This window comes from Crotalus tigris, unplaced genomic scaffold (assembly GCF_016545835.1).
Source record: "Crotalus tigris isolate CLP2741 ecotype Arizona unplaced genomic scaffold, ASM1654583v1 scf7180000017666.379230911805:20528666, whole genome shotgun sequence".
Taxonomy (NCBI): Eukaryota; Metazoa; Chordata; class Lepidosauria; order Squamata; family Viperidae; genus Crotalus; species Crotalus tigris.
In genome coordinates, this window is record NW_024096552.1 from 4,455,700 (window position 1) to 4,470,963 (window position 15,264).

General features: G+C 45.8%; 1 protein-coding gene and 1 long non-coding RNA gene across 2 annotated transcripts; one reads left to right on the top strand and one right to left on the bottom strand.

The window, feature by feature from the left end:
• Positions 1 to 1,391: 1,391 nt before the first annotated feature.
• Positions 1,392 to 10,023, top strand: LOC120305145 (zinc finger protein 287-like). The gene is made up of 4 exons (XM_039336565.1): positions 1,392 to 4,027; positions 4,620 to 4,727; positions 5,516 to 5,642; positions 7,919 to 10,023. The coding sequence occupies exons 1-4, from the start codon at positions 3,713 to 3,715 to the stop codon at positions 8,737 to 8,739; spliced, it is 1,371 nt and encodes a 456-aa protein (XP_039192499.1). The 5' UTR covers positions 1,392 to 3,712; the 3' UTR covers positions 8,740 to 10,023.
• LOC120305149 lies at positions 4,738 to 15,193 on the bottom strand. The gene is made up of 3 exons (XR_005555939.1): positions 12,967 to 15,193; positions 9,451 to 9,541; positions 4,738 to 4,857 (listed from the first exon to the last, which is right to left on the bottom strand). It is a non-coding gene; the product is annotated as an uncharacterized LOC120305149 (long non-coding RNA).
• Between the last annotated feature and the right edge of the window lie 71 nt (positions 15,194 to 15,264).

Genomic DNA, 15,264 nt, shown 5'->3' on the forward strand with positions numbered 1-15,264 from the left:
CCTCACCCAAGGGGAGTTGTACGAAGGAAAATGTGGTGGCCTTTGAATGTATGAAGGAAAATGTAGCATTTTTCATTTCTGGAGAAGGCTGAGGAGTGACCCTTGAGACCGGTCCTGTCCACAGACGATGAGGGGGGAAGCAGTCCCCCAAGAGAAAAAAGTGTCTGGACATAGGGCAGGGCCCTGCCGCTGGGCAGGTGATCAGTGGGGCGATGCATGGAGAAAGCTGCTGCCATGGTGCACAGCGGCAGTGGAGCCCAGGCCTACTCCACCCATCCACTGTACGGTAACATGGCAGTCCGGCTCGGGAGGGGAGTGAAAGGGAGCAAGGCCTGGCTGAGGGATGCCTGAAGGAAGTGGGTGTGGGGCGCATGGGGTAGCTCCATTTCCCCCCCCCCACCGCCTTGCCTTGTGGCGGCAGTGGCACGATTGTCACGTGAAGTCCTGCCCCATTGCAGCAGCCAGGTTGGACGGAGGGGCCCGGGTCCTAATTAGAGCTTATTTTTGGAGTAGGGCTTATATTAGACCCACCCCCCAAAATTAGGGTAGGTCTTTTTTTAGGGGTGGGGCTTATTTTCAGGAAAACATGGTAAGTATAGGAAACAAAAACTACATATCTTTATACAATCTGGCGGGGGGGAGATTCCATTTTGAGTAGAAACTCCACCAAAAGATCCACTCTGTGGAGAGACATTATAAATGTTCAGAATCTGGAAAGAGTTTTATTCGAAAAGAAGAAAAATTCTCATGAAAGGATCCACACAGAGGATAAACTGTATACATGCCTGGAATGTGGAAATAGCTTCGGTAACAAATAATCTTATTCGCCACTGAAATATCCATACAGGAGAAATCATACAAATGCCTGGAGTGTGGAAAGAGCTTTTTTGTTAAAAGCACCCTTATTGATCACCACAGTGTCTACACGAAAGAAACCATACAAATACACAGTGTGTGGAAAGAGCTTTACTTGTCTTAATTGTCATGAAAGAATCCACACTGGGGAGAAACCACATTAATGCACAGAGTATGGAAAGAGCTTTACTTACAAAACACAGTTCTCGAACATCTAAATTCACGGAGGGTAGAACATGGATAGGGATGGGGTAACGGGAGAATAAGAATGACTTTGGAAGACGTGGGAAGAGCCTTAGGCTGGACAACCATTATCTAAATAACTTAGTTCCCAACAAGGAGATTGCGAGGGTGACGGGGCAATGGAAGAATTGCAGAAGAAACTCCCTAATTTTTTCAGAGTAAAAGGAAAGGAGGGAAGAAATATTTGCAGAGTTTTAGGATAAATATATACATACACCTACATATATACAACATATGTATAGACCTGCAACCCTACATAACAAATATTAAATACTGTCCATTTTGAATACATAATGGAAGGAGGAAGCTTGAGAGTTCACAAGGTTAATGCTGTATGGAATGAAACTATGGCTGAATCTGCATGTCCCGCTACGGCTACCACGAAGCCTCCTCCCAGAAGGTAACAAGGTAAACAGGTATCTCTACTTAATTTTTCCGCTTGTTGCCAAATGCCTTACGATCATCTGATCAATATTTACAATTTCTCTGCAGGCTTCCCTGGAAGTCAATGAGGAAGCCTGCAAGGAAGGATTCAGGCCACTGTCTGCTGGCTGGTTCCTGGGGACTGGCGGAAAAAGGTCCATCCCAAAATCGAAACTGATTTTTTTCAGCCAACTCCTGGACAGCAAAAGTGCTGCTTGGCAAAAGGTGTGGAGGCTATTTATGGTATGGGAAAGTGAAAGTTAATTCAGACTTTTAAAATCATTATTCTAGATGTTCCATTTTGAGGGTATGGAACAGATATAAATCAAGACTGTCTAAAAATACCTTGTGGATTGTGACTTAAGAAGCATATTATGGAACAAAAATGTTAACTAAATAGAGTTAATTTTTCATGACATATTCAGATTTTCTGAGGAAGATTTTGAAGCTTGAAGAAAAGGTTTCATTTCCCAAAGGTTTTCTTAACATACAATGATTAAAAAAAATTCAAATAGATGTATAAATCTTTAGAATATTGTATGTATGTTTTACAATGCACAAAGTATCCTCACAAGTCACTCTCCAATAAGAGGATTAAAACTATTATTACTCCTTTATTATGAATTAAATTTATTTTCCACCTGTCACACCACCAGGAGGCTCTGGGCAGCTTACAAAGTTAAATAATACAAATATATATAACAACAATAATTACAATACCTCTGAAATAACAAAAACAAAAATTCATAGTAGAAGCATAAATGCATAATTTAGCAGGTGGCTTCCCTCTTCACAGCAATTTTTCACCCAAAGCCCATTGGAACACCCAGAGTTGAGTTGGGATTGGAAGTAAGTAGCTCTTCTTTCTTATTTACAAACTACATGTAATACTTGATCAGAAAGAGAAAAGCCTCCTACAAGAAATGTTTAGATTTGGGGGTTGGGTAAGAAACGACTTTGCTACTTTTTATCAGAGGACCTAAAGTGAAAACAATGATCCGATTTTCAAACAGTTTTCGATGTTAAATAATAAATGGTAGATATTTTTATATTGTAAATTTAACAGCTAAAGGGGAAAAGTATAATTCCTGTGTAAAGCATGCAAATTGCTACTCTGAGGAATCTATTTAGTTATCATACGGAATTAAGAAATTTTTAGCTTGTTCCTGATCTTTAGTTATACAGATTCTTGATAAATTTATTAAAAGGAGAAAAATCCTTACACAATTACAAAAATTAAAAATGGATATAATTTCAAGAAATACGCATTAAGAGACAACATTGTAAGTTGTTAGAACAACCGAAAATTGGTAAACTTCACTCTGAATTAGCACTTCAAAAGAAAAGAGAAATAGCTCTATACATTAAAGAAACGATGAACCCCAAACAAATCTATGCGGATGAAGAAGGGAGAACATTAATAGTGGAAATAATGATGGATCAAAAACAGATACTGATGGTAGGAGTATATGCACCTAACGATAAACAAGAACAATTTTACCCAAAACTATATAAAAAATATTAGGTTTACACTATCAAAATCTTTGTATAATGGAAGACTTTAATGCCATAACAGATGGAACTTTGGATTACAAAAGTGCCAACAAGGGAGAAAAGGAGGAAATATATTACCTAAAGCGTTTTTAAAAATCACAGAAGAAATCTACCAGGCGCCTTCCGACGTTCAGCCCCCGATCCGTCCGTCCTGCGCTGGACCCAGAGACCAAGGAGAGCCCCACCTTTCAGCGGAGGCTCCCCGATTTCCATGCAGGGCGCAGGACCTGGGCAGGAGCAAGCGGGCGATCATCGGTCCTTCCCTGCCCTTTGCAAGCATCGCCATCCCACCCTTTGATTTCGCTGCCCGCCTCCGAAGAAGAGCAGCGGAGCAGACATTCTGGGAGGCCGGAAAAGGAAGGTCCCCTTTGATTCTCTTCCTACTAGGTTCCTCTAGGAAGCACATATCTCTCGTTCTGGCTCCTTATTGAAGCAGGTGAGCCCTGGAGCTCGCAAAAAATTGGCGGGAAGGATTTGCCTCAGGCGCAGAAGGTCCGAGTGAGCAGAGACCCATTTCTGCTCTGCTGCAAACCGGAGAAGGGGCTGCGGAGGGGCCGGGGGACATTTCGGACCGTCTCGGACCTCTTTTGGCTGCCCTCGAGCAGGAGACCCGACGGAAGCCCAGAGATCTGCAGGGATGGAGGCCGCCCTCAGCCCAGAGATCCACCGCCGGCGCTTCCGCGGTCTCGACGGCTGCCGCCAGGAGGCCGAGGGGCCCCGGGAGCTTTGCAGCCGCCTGCACCGCCTGTGCCGCCAGTGGCTGCGGCCGGAGAGGAGCAGCAAAGGGGAGATGCTGGACCTGGTGGTGCTGGAGCAGCTGCTGGCCCTGCTGCCCGCGGAGATGGCGAGCTGGGTGAGGGAGTGCGGAGCCGAGAGCTGTTCGCAGGCGGTGGCCCTGGCCGAAGGCTTCCTCCTCAGCCAAGCCCAGCGGGAAGAGCCGGGAAAGGGGCAGGTGAGGAGGGCGGGGGGGCTTCGTCCTGGGAGCTCCACTGGGGGCGGGAGGGGGAGAGGAAGGGTTAGCCGTGTCTCTAATAAGAGAGATTAAAAATATAACTCTGCAGCCTTTTCTGGAATTCCTCACCTTTGAAGAATGGATTTCTTCTTGAGGCAAATGCTTCTGTTTCCTAAATTAATTTATCCTTTTAAAACTCTGTATCCTTTGTGATGTTATCCACATAACTCATAATAATCAGTGTTTACTTTGTGATCTGCTGTCACCTGAATCTAGATAAGGGGAAGCAACTGGATTATGTGAATGGCCTCTGATACAGAGCCACATTTAATAAGCCCTAGAATACCACAATAGTAAGAGAAGGAAACTAATTAACACATCCTTACAGTTTATGTACATGGAAACACAGCCTGCTGTTTTAACTCTCCCGTTCATCATTTACTGGGAAATACAATCACATGCAGAGTCCCTGAAGTGTCTCTGAATTGAGCTGGGGAAGTACAGATAGGGAAGAGAAAGATAAGGAATACAAACTAACATGGATATGGTCATCTGAAAATGGATTATAAATCAGGCTGTTCTTCTGATGCAGGAGCCGTTCACAGAGGAGATTTCAGCAGAGCTCCGGGGCAGAGGAGATCTATACCGTTCTATTCAGGCGCTGTTTTTCTGGAGGATCCAACTCTGGCCACCTTACCAGGTAGATGCAGGTTTCTTCTGAGAACAGTAGCGTTCCAGCTCCATCATTCAGCAGCTGTGTTTAATACCAAAAGCTGAGTCTATGTGCACTTGAACACAGTGTCCACTCACATTTGGCTTTCAAGATTGTTCTGGAAATGCAAATGAGACAATTCACAGGCAGGGAACTTTGTATTAGAAATGTAATTTAATTGTAGAAAGAGTTTAATATTTCTGAATACTATTAAGAGTGCCTAAAATAGTTAGAAATGAAACCCATGAATTGAAACAATAACAGTGTTTATTTTATTAAATATTTATGCCACCCATCCCCCTTGTAAGGTAACTGTAAGTATACCAAGAAAAATATAGCACATGAAAGATAAGCTAGTAAGTCAACACTAAGAGGCTGTAAGAATAAAACTTGTTCAAGTGACTTGGGATTTCAAGGACATTGCCAATATTTTGAAATAGGTTAAGAAAGAAGTTCCTAGTGGTTATGTCCTGTTTTCTCAGAATTTGGTCAGCGAGGCAGGTAGATTTAGGGGATTTTCTGCCAAAAATCTACTTCATGACTTACTCCAGGCCACTGGGAAGCTCCCCAACATTGGCTGTGCTGCATTCTACATCCTGGAAGCAGCTAAGCCGTGATTTGTTCATTTGCAGCTTCCCAGCCCCACAAACTATGTGGACAGGATGACATGAATCCATCCTGAAACAAAATGTCCATTTGGCTCTTGCACCTGTGTGTTTTCTGTTGTATGCACTTACAATTGTTTCCTGGGATTGTCTGCTTTTTTCTCTCTCTAGAGCTCTGATTCCTTTAAGGGGGTGACTGTGGACTTCACGGATGAGGAGTGGAGGCTGCTAGATTCTGGCCAGAAGGCCTTGTGCAGAGAAGTCGTGCAGGAGTTTTCTAGGAATAAGGCTGCTCTGGGTAAGGCCAGGCTGTTCAGTTCTCTATAAGGCCATAGTACAAATATTCACTGTAGAATTGAGAAATGTCCTAGATCAGCGGTTCTCAACCTATGGGTCGCGACCCCATTTGGGGTCGATCGACCATTTTTCAGGGGTCGCCAAAGGCGGCGATCCGCCATTTTCTCCCCTCCGGGGGCGCCAACGTGCATGGGGGCGCCGCCGCGCATGCACATCGTGCATGGGGGCGCCCCCCGCATGCGCGCTGTGCATGGGGGCGTGCGCGCATGCGCATAACGTTTGTGTGACGGGGGTCGCCGTCACACAAACGTTGAGAACCGCTGTCCTAGATACTCCACGAAAGTGACTGAATACAGTTGTATCCTGTTCTTTGGCTGAAAACATTCTTTCTATACAATCAGGAGACTCCTAGATCAGGGCTTTTCAACCTTTTCATCTATTGTACTACTTTTAGGATAAGGCAATATCCAAGTACCACCAATCGCCTAGCAAGGTGTCAGACTTGATGAACCAAAAAAAAAGGAAAAAAGTGATAAATATAGGTAGTCCTCTACTTACTATTCGCTTAGTGACTGTTTGAAGTCACAACAGCACTGAAAAAAGTGATTTATGACCATTTTTCACATCTATGACTGTTGCAGCATCCCCAGGGTTATGTGATTTACATTCAGATGCTTGGCAACTGATTCATACTTATGACGGTCACAGTGACCCAGGGTCATGTAATCACCTTTTGCAACTTTTTGATAAGCGAAGTCAATGGCTGGGGGGGGGGAGGCGGGCAACTCAATGTCACTCAGGTCACAGAGCGCCTGTGGGGGGTGCAGGTGGGGCTTTGGGGTGATCCGTGGGTCTTTGTTGTAGGGGGATGGGACTGGGGTGGGGGCCCTGTCATTGTCCCCTCCCTCCTCCCTTTCTTTCCTTCCCTCCCTCCCATTGTCTCTTCCTTTTCTCCCTCCCTCTCATTGTTCCTTTCCTCCCTCCCATTCTCTTCCTTCTTTTCTTCCTTCACTCCCTCTCATTGTCCCTCCCTCTCTCCCTCCCTTCCCTTTGTCCCTTGCTTCCCTCTTTGTTCCTTTCTTCCCTCCCTGCCTCCCATTGTCCCTTCCTTCCTCCCTCCGTGCCCAGAAAAGAGGGGAGAGGCTGCCAGTGTGGCTGGTGGCTGTGCTGCCGATGGCCATGGCTTAAAAGGCCACTGTAAATTGCGGGACAAGAGCCGCACAGTGTTAAGAGCAGAGTGGCAGGAAGATATTTGTAATGAGGGAGGGAGAAAAACAGGCATCCCCTGGAGGAGATCAGCAAATGACCCTTGCTACTTCACACACCTGTGGACTCCAGGGGAGGGGACGGTGTGAGCGGCATGAGAGTCCACGTTACCTGTGCTATGCCGCTCAGACCCCAGCATGGTTTCAGCAGGCAGCGGTGTGCTCGCTTTACTGCACAGAGCGGCCGGGTGAAGCGAACTGGCGACATGTTGAACCTACCTGTGCGCGTGCAGAGGTGGCGGCGAGCGCATGTGCTGGGCACCTGTCATCTCAGGTGACTGTTTTGCCACACAGGCTGACCTTGTTCTCAGCGCTTCCCTTTCATCTGGGACCCCAAGCGCATGCGCACACCGCCTCCTGCACAGTGAGGAGAGAGCGCTGCTACCTGCGGAAATTGGTCAGGCGGAGGAGGGAGCTGGGCGGCGTAGTGCAGATAACGTGGACTCTCATACCGCAACCCTTACATGCGTTTCTTACCTGTTTGTCGCTGCCACCTGTGTGCATGCCCGGCCTGTTTTTTGTCCTCTCACCCATCCTCCTCCCTTTCCTTTTGGTGCAGCTCCAGCTGACTCTTCCTCCTCTTCGCAAGGCTGTGTCTTTTTGTTTCTCTCGTCTCCCGCCCAAACTGCCTTCTTTTATATCCATTCCTGTCTCCGCCATCCCCCCCTTCTCTTCCAGAAGTGTAATGGAAGTGCCAGTCCTGGGGCCTTTGCCTTGCCCCAAACAGCCCTGCAGCTCCTGAAGACTCTCTCAGGGCCAGTCTTGCACTGCGCCACTTTGGCTCGTTCACTCCCCTGATAACCTGGGCTGGGCCATGTATCACATGCCAATGTATCACAGGTGGTACATATACCAACGATTGAAAAGCCCTGTCCTAGATAACAATTTGCAGATATCACATCCTGGCTAGACAAATGGATTCTACTAAACCTGGAATGTAGATTGGAATATTTTTGAGGGGGACCTTCTAAATTCTAATCAGAATGTTCATTTTCTTTTTTTTCCCATGCAGATGGTGTGTGTGTAAATGAGAACGACAAGGAGACAAGGTTAAATCTACTTGAAATAGACAAGAACGAAGTAAAAGTAATCCTTGGCCATCAGAGGGACACGAAAAGTTTAAAGAGAAAACAGCCAGAAGATGGAGGGGAAAAGTCATCCACTTCTCTTGGTATTTGTGGCTTCCTATCCCAGCAAGATCAGAAAGAAATGGGAGAAGGAAAATATAGAAAAAAAGAAAACATGAATTTGAATTACATAACTATGGCAGAAACCACACTAAAAAAACCCTGCATGCCTCTAGACACTATGGAGAATAACTCCTTCGCTTCTACTCCACCAGAGAAACTGTATTGGAAATGCAAACCATACACATCAATAAAAACTGGAGGGGATTCCAGTCTGAGCAGAAAGAGGAAAGTCTGCATGCAGTGTGAAAAGAGTTTCAGTAACAACAGTCATCTTATTTGCCACCAAAGGATCCACACAGGGGAGAGACCATATAAATGCATGGAATGTGGAAAGAGCTTTACCCAGAAAGGAGATCTTAATCGTCACAAAAGGATCCACACTGGGGACAGACCTTATAAATGCACGGAGTGTGGAAAGAGTTTCATTAGTAACAGTAATCGTATTTGTCACCAAAGGAACCACACCGGGGCGCGACCTTATAAATGTATGGAATGTGGAAAGACCTTTACCCGGAAAGGACGCCTTAATCTTCATGAGAGGATGCACACTGGGGAGAGAACATATAAATGCACGGACTGTGGAAAGAGCTTCATTAGCAACAGTCATCTTACTTGCCACCAAAGGATTCACAGTGGGAAGTGACCATATAAGTAGATAGATTGGAAAAAGCTACACTGGGAAAGCTCATCTTCCTTGTCATGAAAGGATCCACACTGGGCATAGACTGCATTAATGCACAGAGTGTGAAAATAGCTTTACTTGGAAAGCACAATTCTCATAAATAGCATATAAATCCACAGAGGATAGAAAGAGCCTTTCTGAGGAGAGAGGCAATACTGGCCACCAAAGTATCCACAGGAGAACCAGCCCACAAATGTATTGACTGTGGAGGTAAAAAAAACTTTAATGACTATAGGTAGTCCTTGATTTACAACCACAATTGAGCCCAAAATTTATCTTGTTAATTGAGAATTTGTTAAGTAAATTTTGCCCCATTTTATGACCTTTCTTCCGTCAGTTGTTAAGTGAATAGCTGCAGTTGATAAGTTAGCAATCCGGTTGTTAAGTGAATCTCGATTCCCCATTGACTTTGCTTGTCACAACATCACAAAAGGGATGACATAATCTTGGGACACAGCAACAGTCATGGATATAAACCATTTGCCAAGGATCTGAATGTTGATCACATAATCATTAGGATGTTGCAATGGTTGTTAAGTGTCAAAATTGTCATAAGTCACTTTTTTCAGTGCCATTGTAACTTTGAAAGGTCACTAAACAAACTGTTGTAGGTCGAGGACTTCCTGTACAGCAGTCGTCAAACGGAAGGCCCACAGGCCAAATCTGGCCTACCGTGTTACATTTCGCCCCCGGAGCCACCCTGGAAACAGTGAAGGACCGGCCCACAATGCCTCAGCTTGTCCCAGGCTGACCGGGCGCTGATCTACAGGAAAAAACAAATGAATCCATGCATTGAGCTTTATTTGCAAGAGTCAACTTATTCTTCATCCAAGGATCTAGACATGGCAGGATGTTTATTAAAGCATGGAAAGTGGAAAAAATATCTGTTTTGAACTGGAATATTATCTACCATCCAAGTGGTCACACAGGAGAAAAACAATCGAATATCAAAATTGCTGAGGGCAGATGAGTGACCTTAGTTAGAGGATGATTTATTTCTTCTTTAGGCAAATGTTTGTTTCCACTCAGAAATAATTCATGGGAGAAAAAGAAATTCAAGCCTACTTCAACCTCCCAGCCTCCTCAGGGATGTAAGAAGCTCCAGCATTTGAGGGAGTGGCCAGAATTCATTCATTCTTCTCTCCCTTTCTTTCCTCTAATGCAGGAATTAATTCACTCTTTTCAGCTGATATTGTTCAAACTATTCATTCTCATTGAAAATACAGTAAACCTTATTAGAAAGTCTTACATGCCTTTGTTTCTCTTCTTTACAAACAAACAGTGGAAAAGTCTTCTGGAGAACATGGATAGGGATGGGGTAATGGTATGTGGGAATGACTTTAGGAGAGGGGGAAGAGCCTTAGACTAGACAGCCATTATCTAAAAGATAGTTTAAGTCCCCATAAGGAGATTGGGGGAGGGGAGTGAGAGGGAATTGGAAGCATTACAGAAGAAACTCTCCCTAGTTTTCCCAGAGAGCAAAGGGAGCGAAGGAGAAATACTTGCAGAGTTGCAGGATAGTGTATTGTGGCCTCTCAGTAGGGATGGCGCTAGTATTCATTCTAGTGCTAGTATTCATTCTAGTGCTTTTGGATTTAGCTCAAGGAGCTGACAAATTCATCCAGTCAGGATTCCCAGACCAGGAATGCAGATCCCAAACCTTTATCCAAGACAATTTCAGTAGCCAACAATCGCCCTTCCCAAAGATGCACACGCAGAAAAACACAGTCAAACATGCATTCATGTCTCAAATGGAGCATCTCATTTCTGTGATATTCTGGAAATTTGGTAGCATCAACTTTGTACTTAATAAGCAGAAATGCTCTTTTTCATGAACAGAACCTGTTACCCAAACAGGGTATTAGGAAGTTATTTTTCTTCTCCTAGACAAAGTTTTTTGGCAAGAAGGAAGCAAGGACATTTAGACTGCAAATCAGTGCAAAGAATAGACAAAAGATTACAAAATAAATTATTAAATAAAACATATATAGCAGTGGTGGCGAACCTATGGCACGGGTGCCACAGGTGGCACACAGAGCCCTCTCTGTGGGCATGCGTGCCATCGCCCCAGTCCTAGGCCTTCAGCTGGGTTTTATAAAACCTTTTCGCTTTAGGCCTCCGCTGCCATGTGCAAAAAAAAAGTTCAATCAGTCAATTTCAACTTGTGGGGAAAAAAAAGATTTCACAAAGTTGGAATTGATTGATTGAACTTTTTAGTCCCACCCAGTCTGCCATTACCACCGCAGCCAAACCCAGCCAGTGGGCCACACCCATCCGACACCCGACGGTGCATAAGTGGGTTTTGGGTTGCAGTTTGGGCACTCTCTAAAACAGTGGTTCTCAACCTGTGGGTCGGGACCCCATTTGGGGTCGAACGACCATTTCACGGGGGTCGCCAAACAAGGCTGTCCGCCATTTTTCCCCCTTTTCTTTGGCCACGCCCCTGGCACCCGGTGATGTATAAGTGGTTGGGGGTCACCACAACATGGGGAACTGTATTATGGGGTCGCGGCATTAGAAAGATTGAGAACCACTGCTCTAAAAGGATCACCATCACTGATATATAGGTTTGGGTGGACCAGTGAGAATTTAGCTTATGTTGTCAACTGTATAATGAACCTGGTTGCAGCCATTTTGCTCGTAGGTTGGTACAAGAATGGGAAGGTTAGGGTTAGGATTTCTACCAGTCTAACCATTTCACTGTCCCATGGGAACCAAGTTCATTTCTTTCAGGTGGGCGTGATCATTTGGTTAGAAAGCCCGCCAAAGTATTCTATTGGGGAACGTAGCTGATTGCACAGCATTCAAGGTGGGAAGTTTAACTTTGTAATAGTTTGTCTCTCGGGAAGGGATTTCAGACTTGGTTTCACTTTTGACCCTGCCAATATTATGTAGCCAATAAACATGTTCTTTGAGGAAACTTCTAGCCTCGGAGTTCTGATGGGTTTGGTCTCATCTATCGGAACCATGACGTATATTTGAAAATGTGTTTAATGTTAGAAACTGAGCAGATGTAAAGTCCTTCCCCTCCCCCCAAGATCTTTGGATGTACTGAATAGCAGTACGCCAGAAAGCCACATTTTACAGTAATCATAGTATGAATATACTAGGTGTCTCTAGTGTTTTTTTGCTTGTTGCCAAATGCCTTACAATCATGTGATCAATATTTACAATTTCTCTGCAGGCTTCCCTGAAAGTCAATGAGGAAGCCTGCAAGGAAGGACTCAGACCACTGTTTCCTGGGGACTGGCTGAAAAAGGTTCACCCCAAAATCCAAACTGACTTTTTTCAGCCAACTCCTTGACAGCAAAAGTGCTGGTGGGCAACAGGTGTGGAGGCTATTTATGATATGGGAAAGTGAAAGTTAATTCACACTTTAAAAGTCATTATCTTAGATCAGTGGTGGCGAACCTATGGCACATGTGCCAGACGCGGCACTCAAAGCCTTCTCTGTGGGCACATGCACCATCGCTCCAGCCCCGCCCCCACCTGCATCCCCCCTCTTCAACAGCAGCCCCCCCCGAGGAGAATCGACCCCATGTGTGGCCCATGTGGAGCAGCGCAGCCAAGGGCACGGTAGCTGGGCAGCGGAGACAAGACTCTGCCCTCACGCCGTCGCGCACAATTGATGCTGTGGAGTGTGGGCAGAGGGCATGGCCGCCATGGTGCTGCTGGGCCACCTGGGCGATTTGCAACGGGATGTGAAGGCATTGAGTGGCCTAGCAGGCGAGGGGCAGAGTGGGGGATGGATGGGATGGGGAGCAGAGTGGTGGGTGGGATGGGGCAGGTGGAGGTGGGTTTGGGCACTCGATCTCTAAAAGGTTGGCATCACTGTCTTAGATGTTCCATTCTGAGGGCATGGAACAAATATAAATCAAGGCTTTGTCTAAAAAATACCTTGTGGATTTTGACACAAGAATCATGCTATGGAACAAAAAAGGTAACTTAGTAGAGTTAATTTATGGTGACATATTCAGATTTTCTGAGGAAGATTTTGAAGCTTGAAGAAAAAATTACATTTCCCAAAGGTTTTCTTATACACAATGATTAGAAAGAATTCAAATAGAGAAAGGAATCTTTAGAATATTGTAAGTATGATTTACAATGCATAAACAATCCTCACAAATCACTCTCCAATTAGATGATTATAACTTATTACTCCTTTATTATGAATTAAATTTGTCTTACCACTAGAGCAGTCTGGGTGGCTTAAAAATTAAAAGAAATAAAATACTGATATATATATAGCAACAAAATTCAGCCCCCGATCCGTCCGTCCTGAGCTGGACCCAGAGACCAAGGAGAGCCCCACCTTTCAGCGGAGCCTCCCCGACTTCCATGCAGGGTGCAAGACCTAGGCAGGTGAAAGCGGCCGATGAAGAGGGGCGATGCCGAGATCATCGGTCCTTTACCAGCATCGCTGTCCCAGCTTCCGCCACTCTCCTTTCTACGAGCCCCACCCTCCTCCGAAGAAGAGCAGCGGCGTAGAAATTCCGGGAGGTTGGAAAAGGAAGGTCACTTTTCATCCTCTTCCTACCAGGTCCGCTCTAGGAAGCACACATCTATTGTTCTGGCTCCTTGTTCTGTCACTTGAGGTCAGGAGCACTCAGGAAATTGGCGGGAAGGATTTGCCGTTGCTCTCCTCAGGCGGGTAAAGGCTGAGTGAGCGGAGACCCATTTCTGCCCTCCTGCAAACCGGAGAAGGCGTTTCAGAGGGGCTGGGGGACATTTGGGACTCTCTCGGGCTTCTTGTGGCTGCCTTCAAGCAGGGGACCCGACGGAGACCCAGGGATGGAGGCCACCCTGAGCCCAGAGATCCACCGCCGGTGCTTCCGCAGTCTTGACAGCTGCCGCCAGGAGGCCAAGGGGCCCCGGAGCTTTGCAGCCACCTGCACCACCTGTGCCGCCAGTGGCTGCGGCCAGAGAAGAGCAGCAAAGGGGCTGGACCTGGTGGTGCTGGAGCAGCTGCTGGCCCTGCTAGCCGCGGATTGGGTGAAATTAAGCACATAGGAGGTCACTGGAGCAGAAACACATGAACACAGATTTAGTCGGCAAATGTATTTATGCATAAAGACTCCGTCTAAGCCATTCTCCAATTGGGGGGTGATTAAATTATAGTTTATTTGCCACCTGTCTCAGCAAAGGAACTCTGGGCGACTTACAAAGCTAAAAGTAATAAAAATAGTAATATATAAATAGCAACAAAATTATAATACCTCTGAAATAATAAAAATAAAAATTCATGGCAGAGGAATAATCAAAGTACAAATGCATGATTTAGCAGGGGGCTTCCCTCTTCTCAGCCACACCTCAGCCAAAGCCCACTGGAACCCCCAGAGTTGAGTTAGGATTGGAAGTAAGCGGTTCTTCTTCCCCATTTACAAACTACCAGTAATATTTGACCAGAAAGGGAAAAGCCTCCTATAACAAATGCTCAAATTTGGGGGTGGGGGCGTTTAAGAACCAACTTTGCTACTCTTTATTCTGAGTTTAGTTCTTGTCTTTTAGCAGAAGACCTTAACTGAAAACAACACTCCGATTTTCAAAGAGCTTTGGATGGTAAATAATAAATAGTTTTATATTATAAATTCAACAGGTAAAGGAGAAAAGTATAATTCCTGTGTAAAACATATGCAAATAGCTACTCTGAGAAGTCCATTTAGTTATCATATGAAATTGAGAATTTTTTTAGCTTATTCTCGATCTTTAGTTATACAAATTCTTGATAAATTGATTACGGACCATCAAATACGTATTGATTAATCAGATAGGTAAGATTTTCTGCAAGATAATCTTTTACGGTTTCCAGAGGATTAGTATTTAAACAGAGACATGAAAAACGAAGGGATCGACGCCAGCTCCGTTAAACCGAAACCCTCAGTCCTCTACGCTCCCTTCTGCTCTAGCAACCCGGCAAACGAACCGCCGGGAGAAACGCTTTACCCCTAGAGAGCAAGTCCCGTCTCCAGGAAGGGAGCATGGAGGGAAGGAAGCTCTCTGCTCCAGCCATCCTGACGACCTCCAGGGCGAGGCAGAGGGCGAGGCTTCCCCTCGTTCGCAGCCCCGGATCCAACCTGCCTTTCCCTCCCCGATTTCCATCCTGCTTCAGTGTCTGCATCTGACCGAGGCGGCTGCACTCACGAAGATCTCCTTTTGCAAGGAAAGGTGTCAGTGGAAAAGGAGCTACCAGCCGCCTTCCGACGTTCAGCCCCAGATCTGTCCGTCCTGCGCTGGACCCAGAGACCAAGGAGAGCCCCACCTTTCAGCGGAGCCTCCCCGACTTCCATGCAGGGCGCAGGACCCTGGCAGGTGAAAGAGGGCGATGGAGAGGGGTGACATCGAGATCATCGATCCTTCCCTGCCCTTTGCAAGCATCGCCCTCCTATCCTTTGATTTCGCCGCCCGCCTTTCAGAAAACCCCGCCCCCCTCCGAAGAAGAGCAGCGGAGTAGACATTCCGGAAGGCCGGAAATGGAAGGTCCCCTTT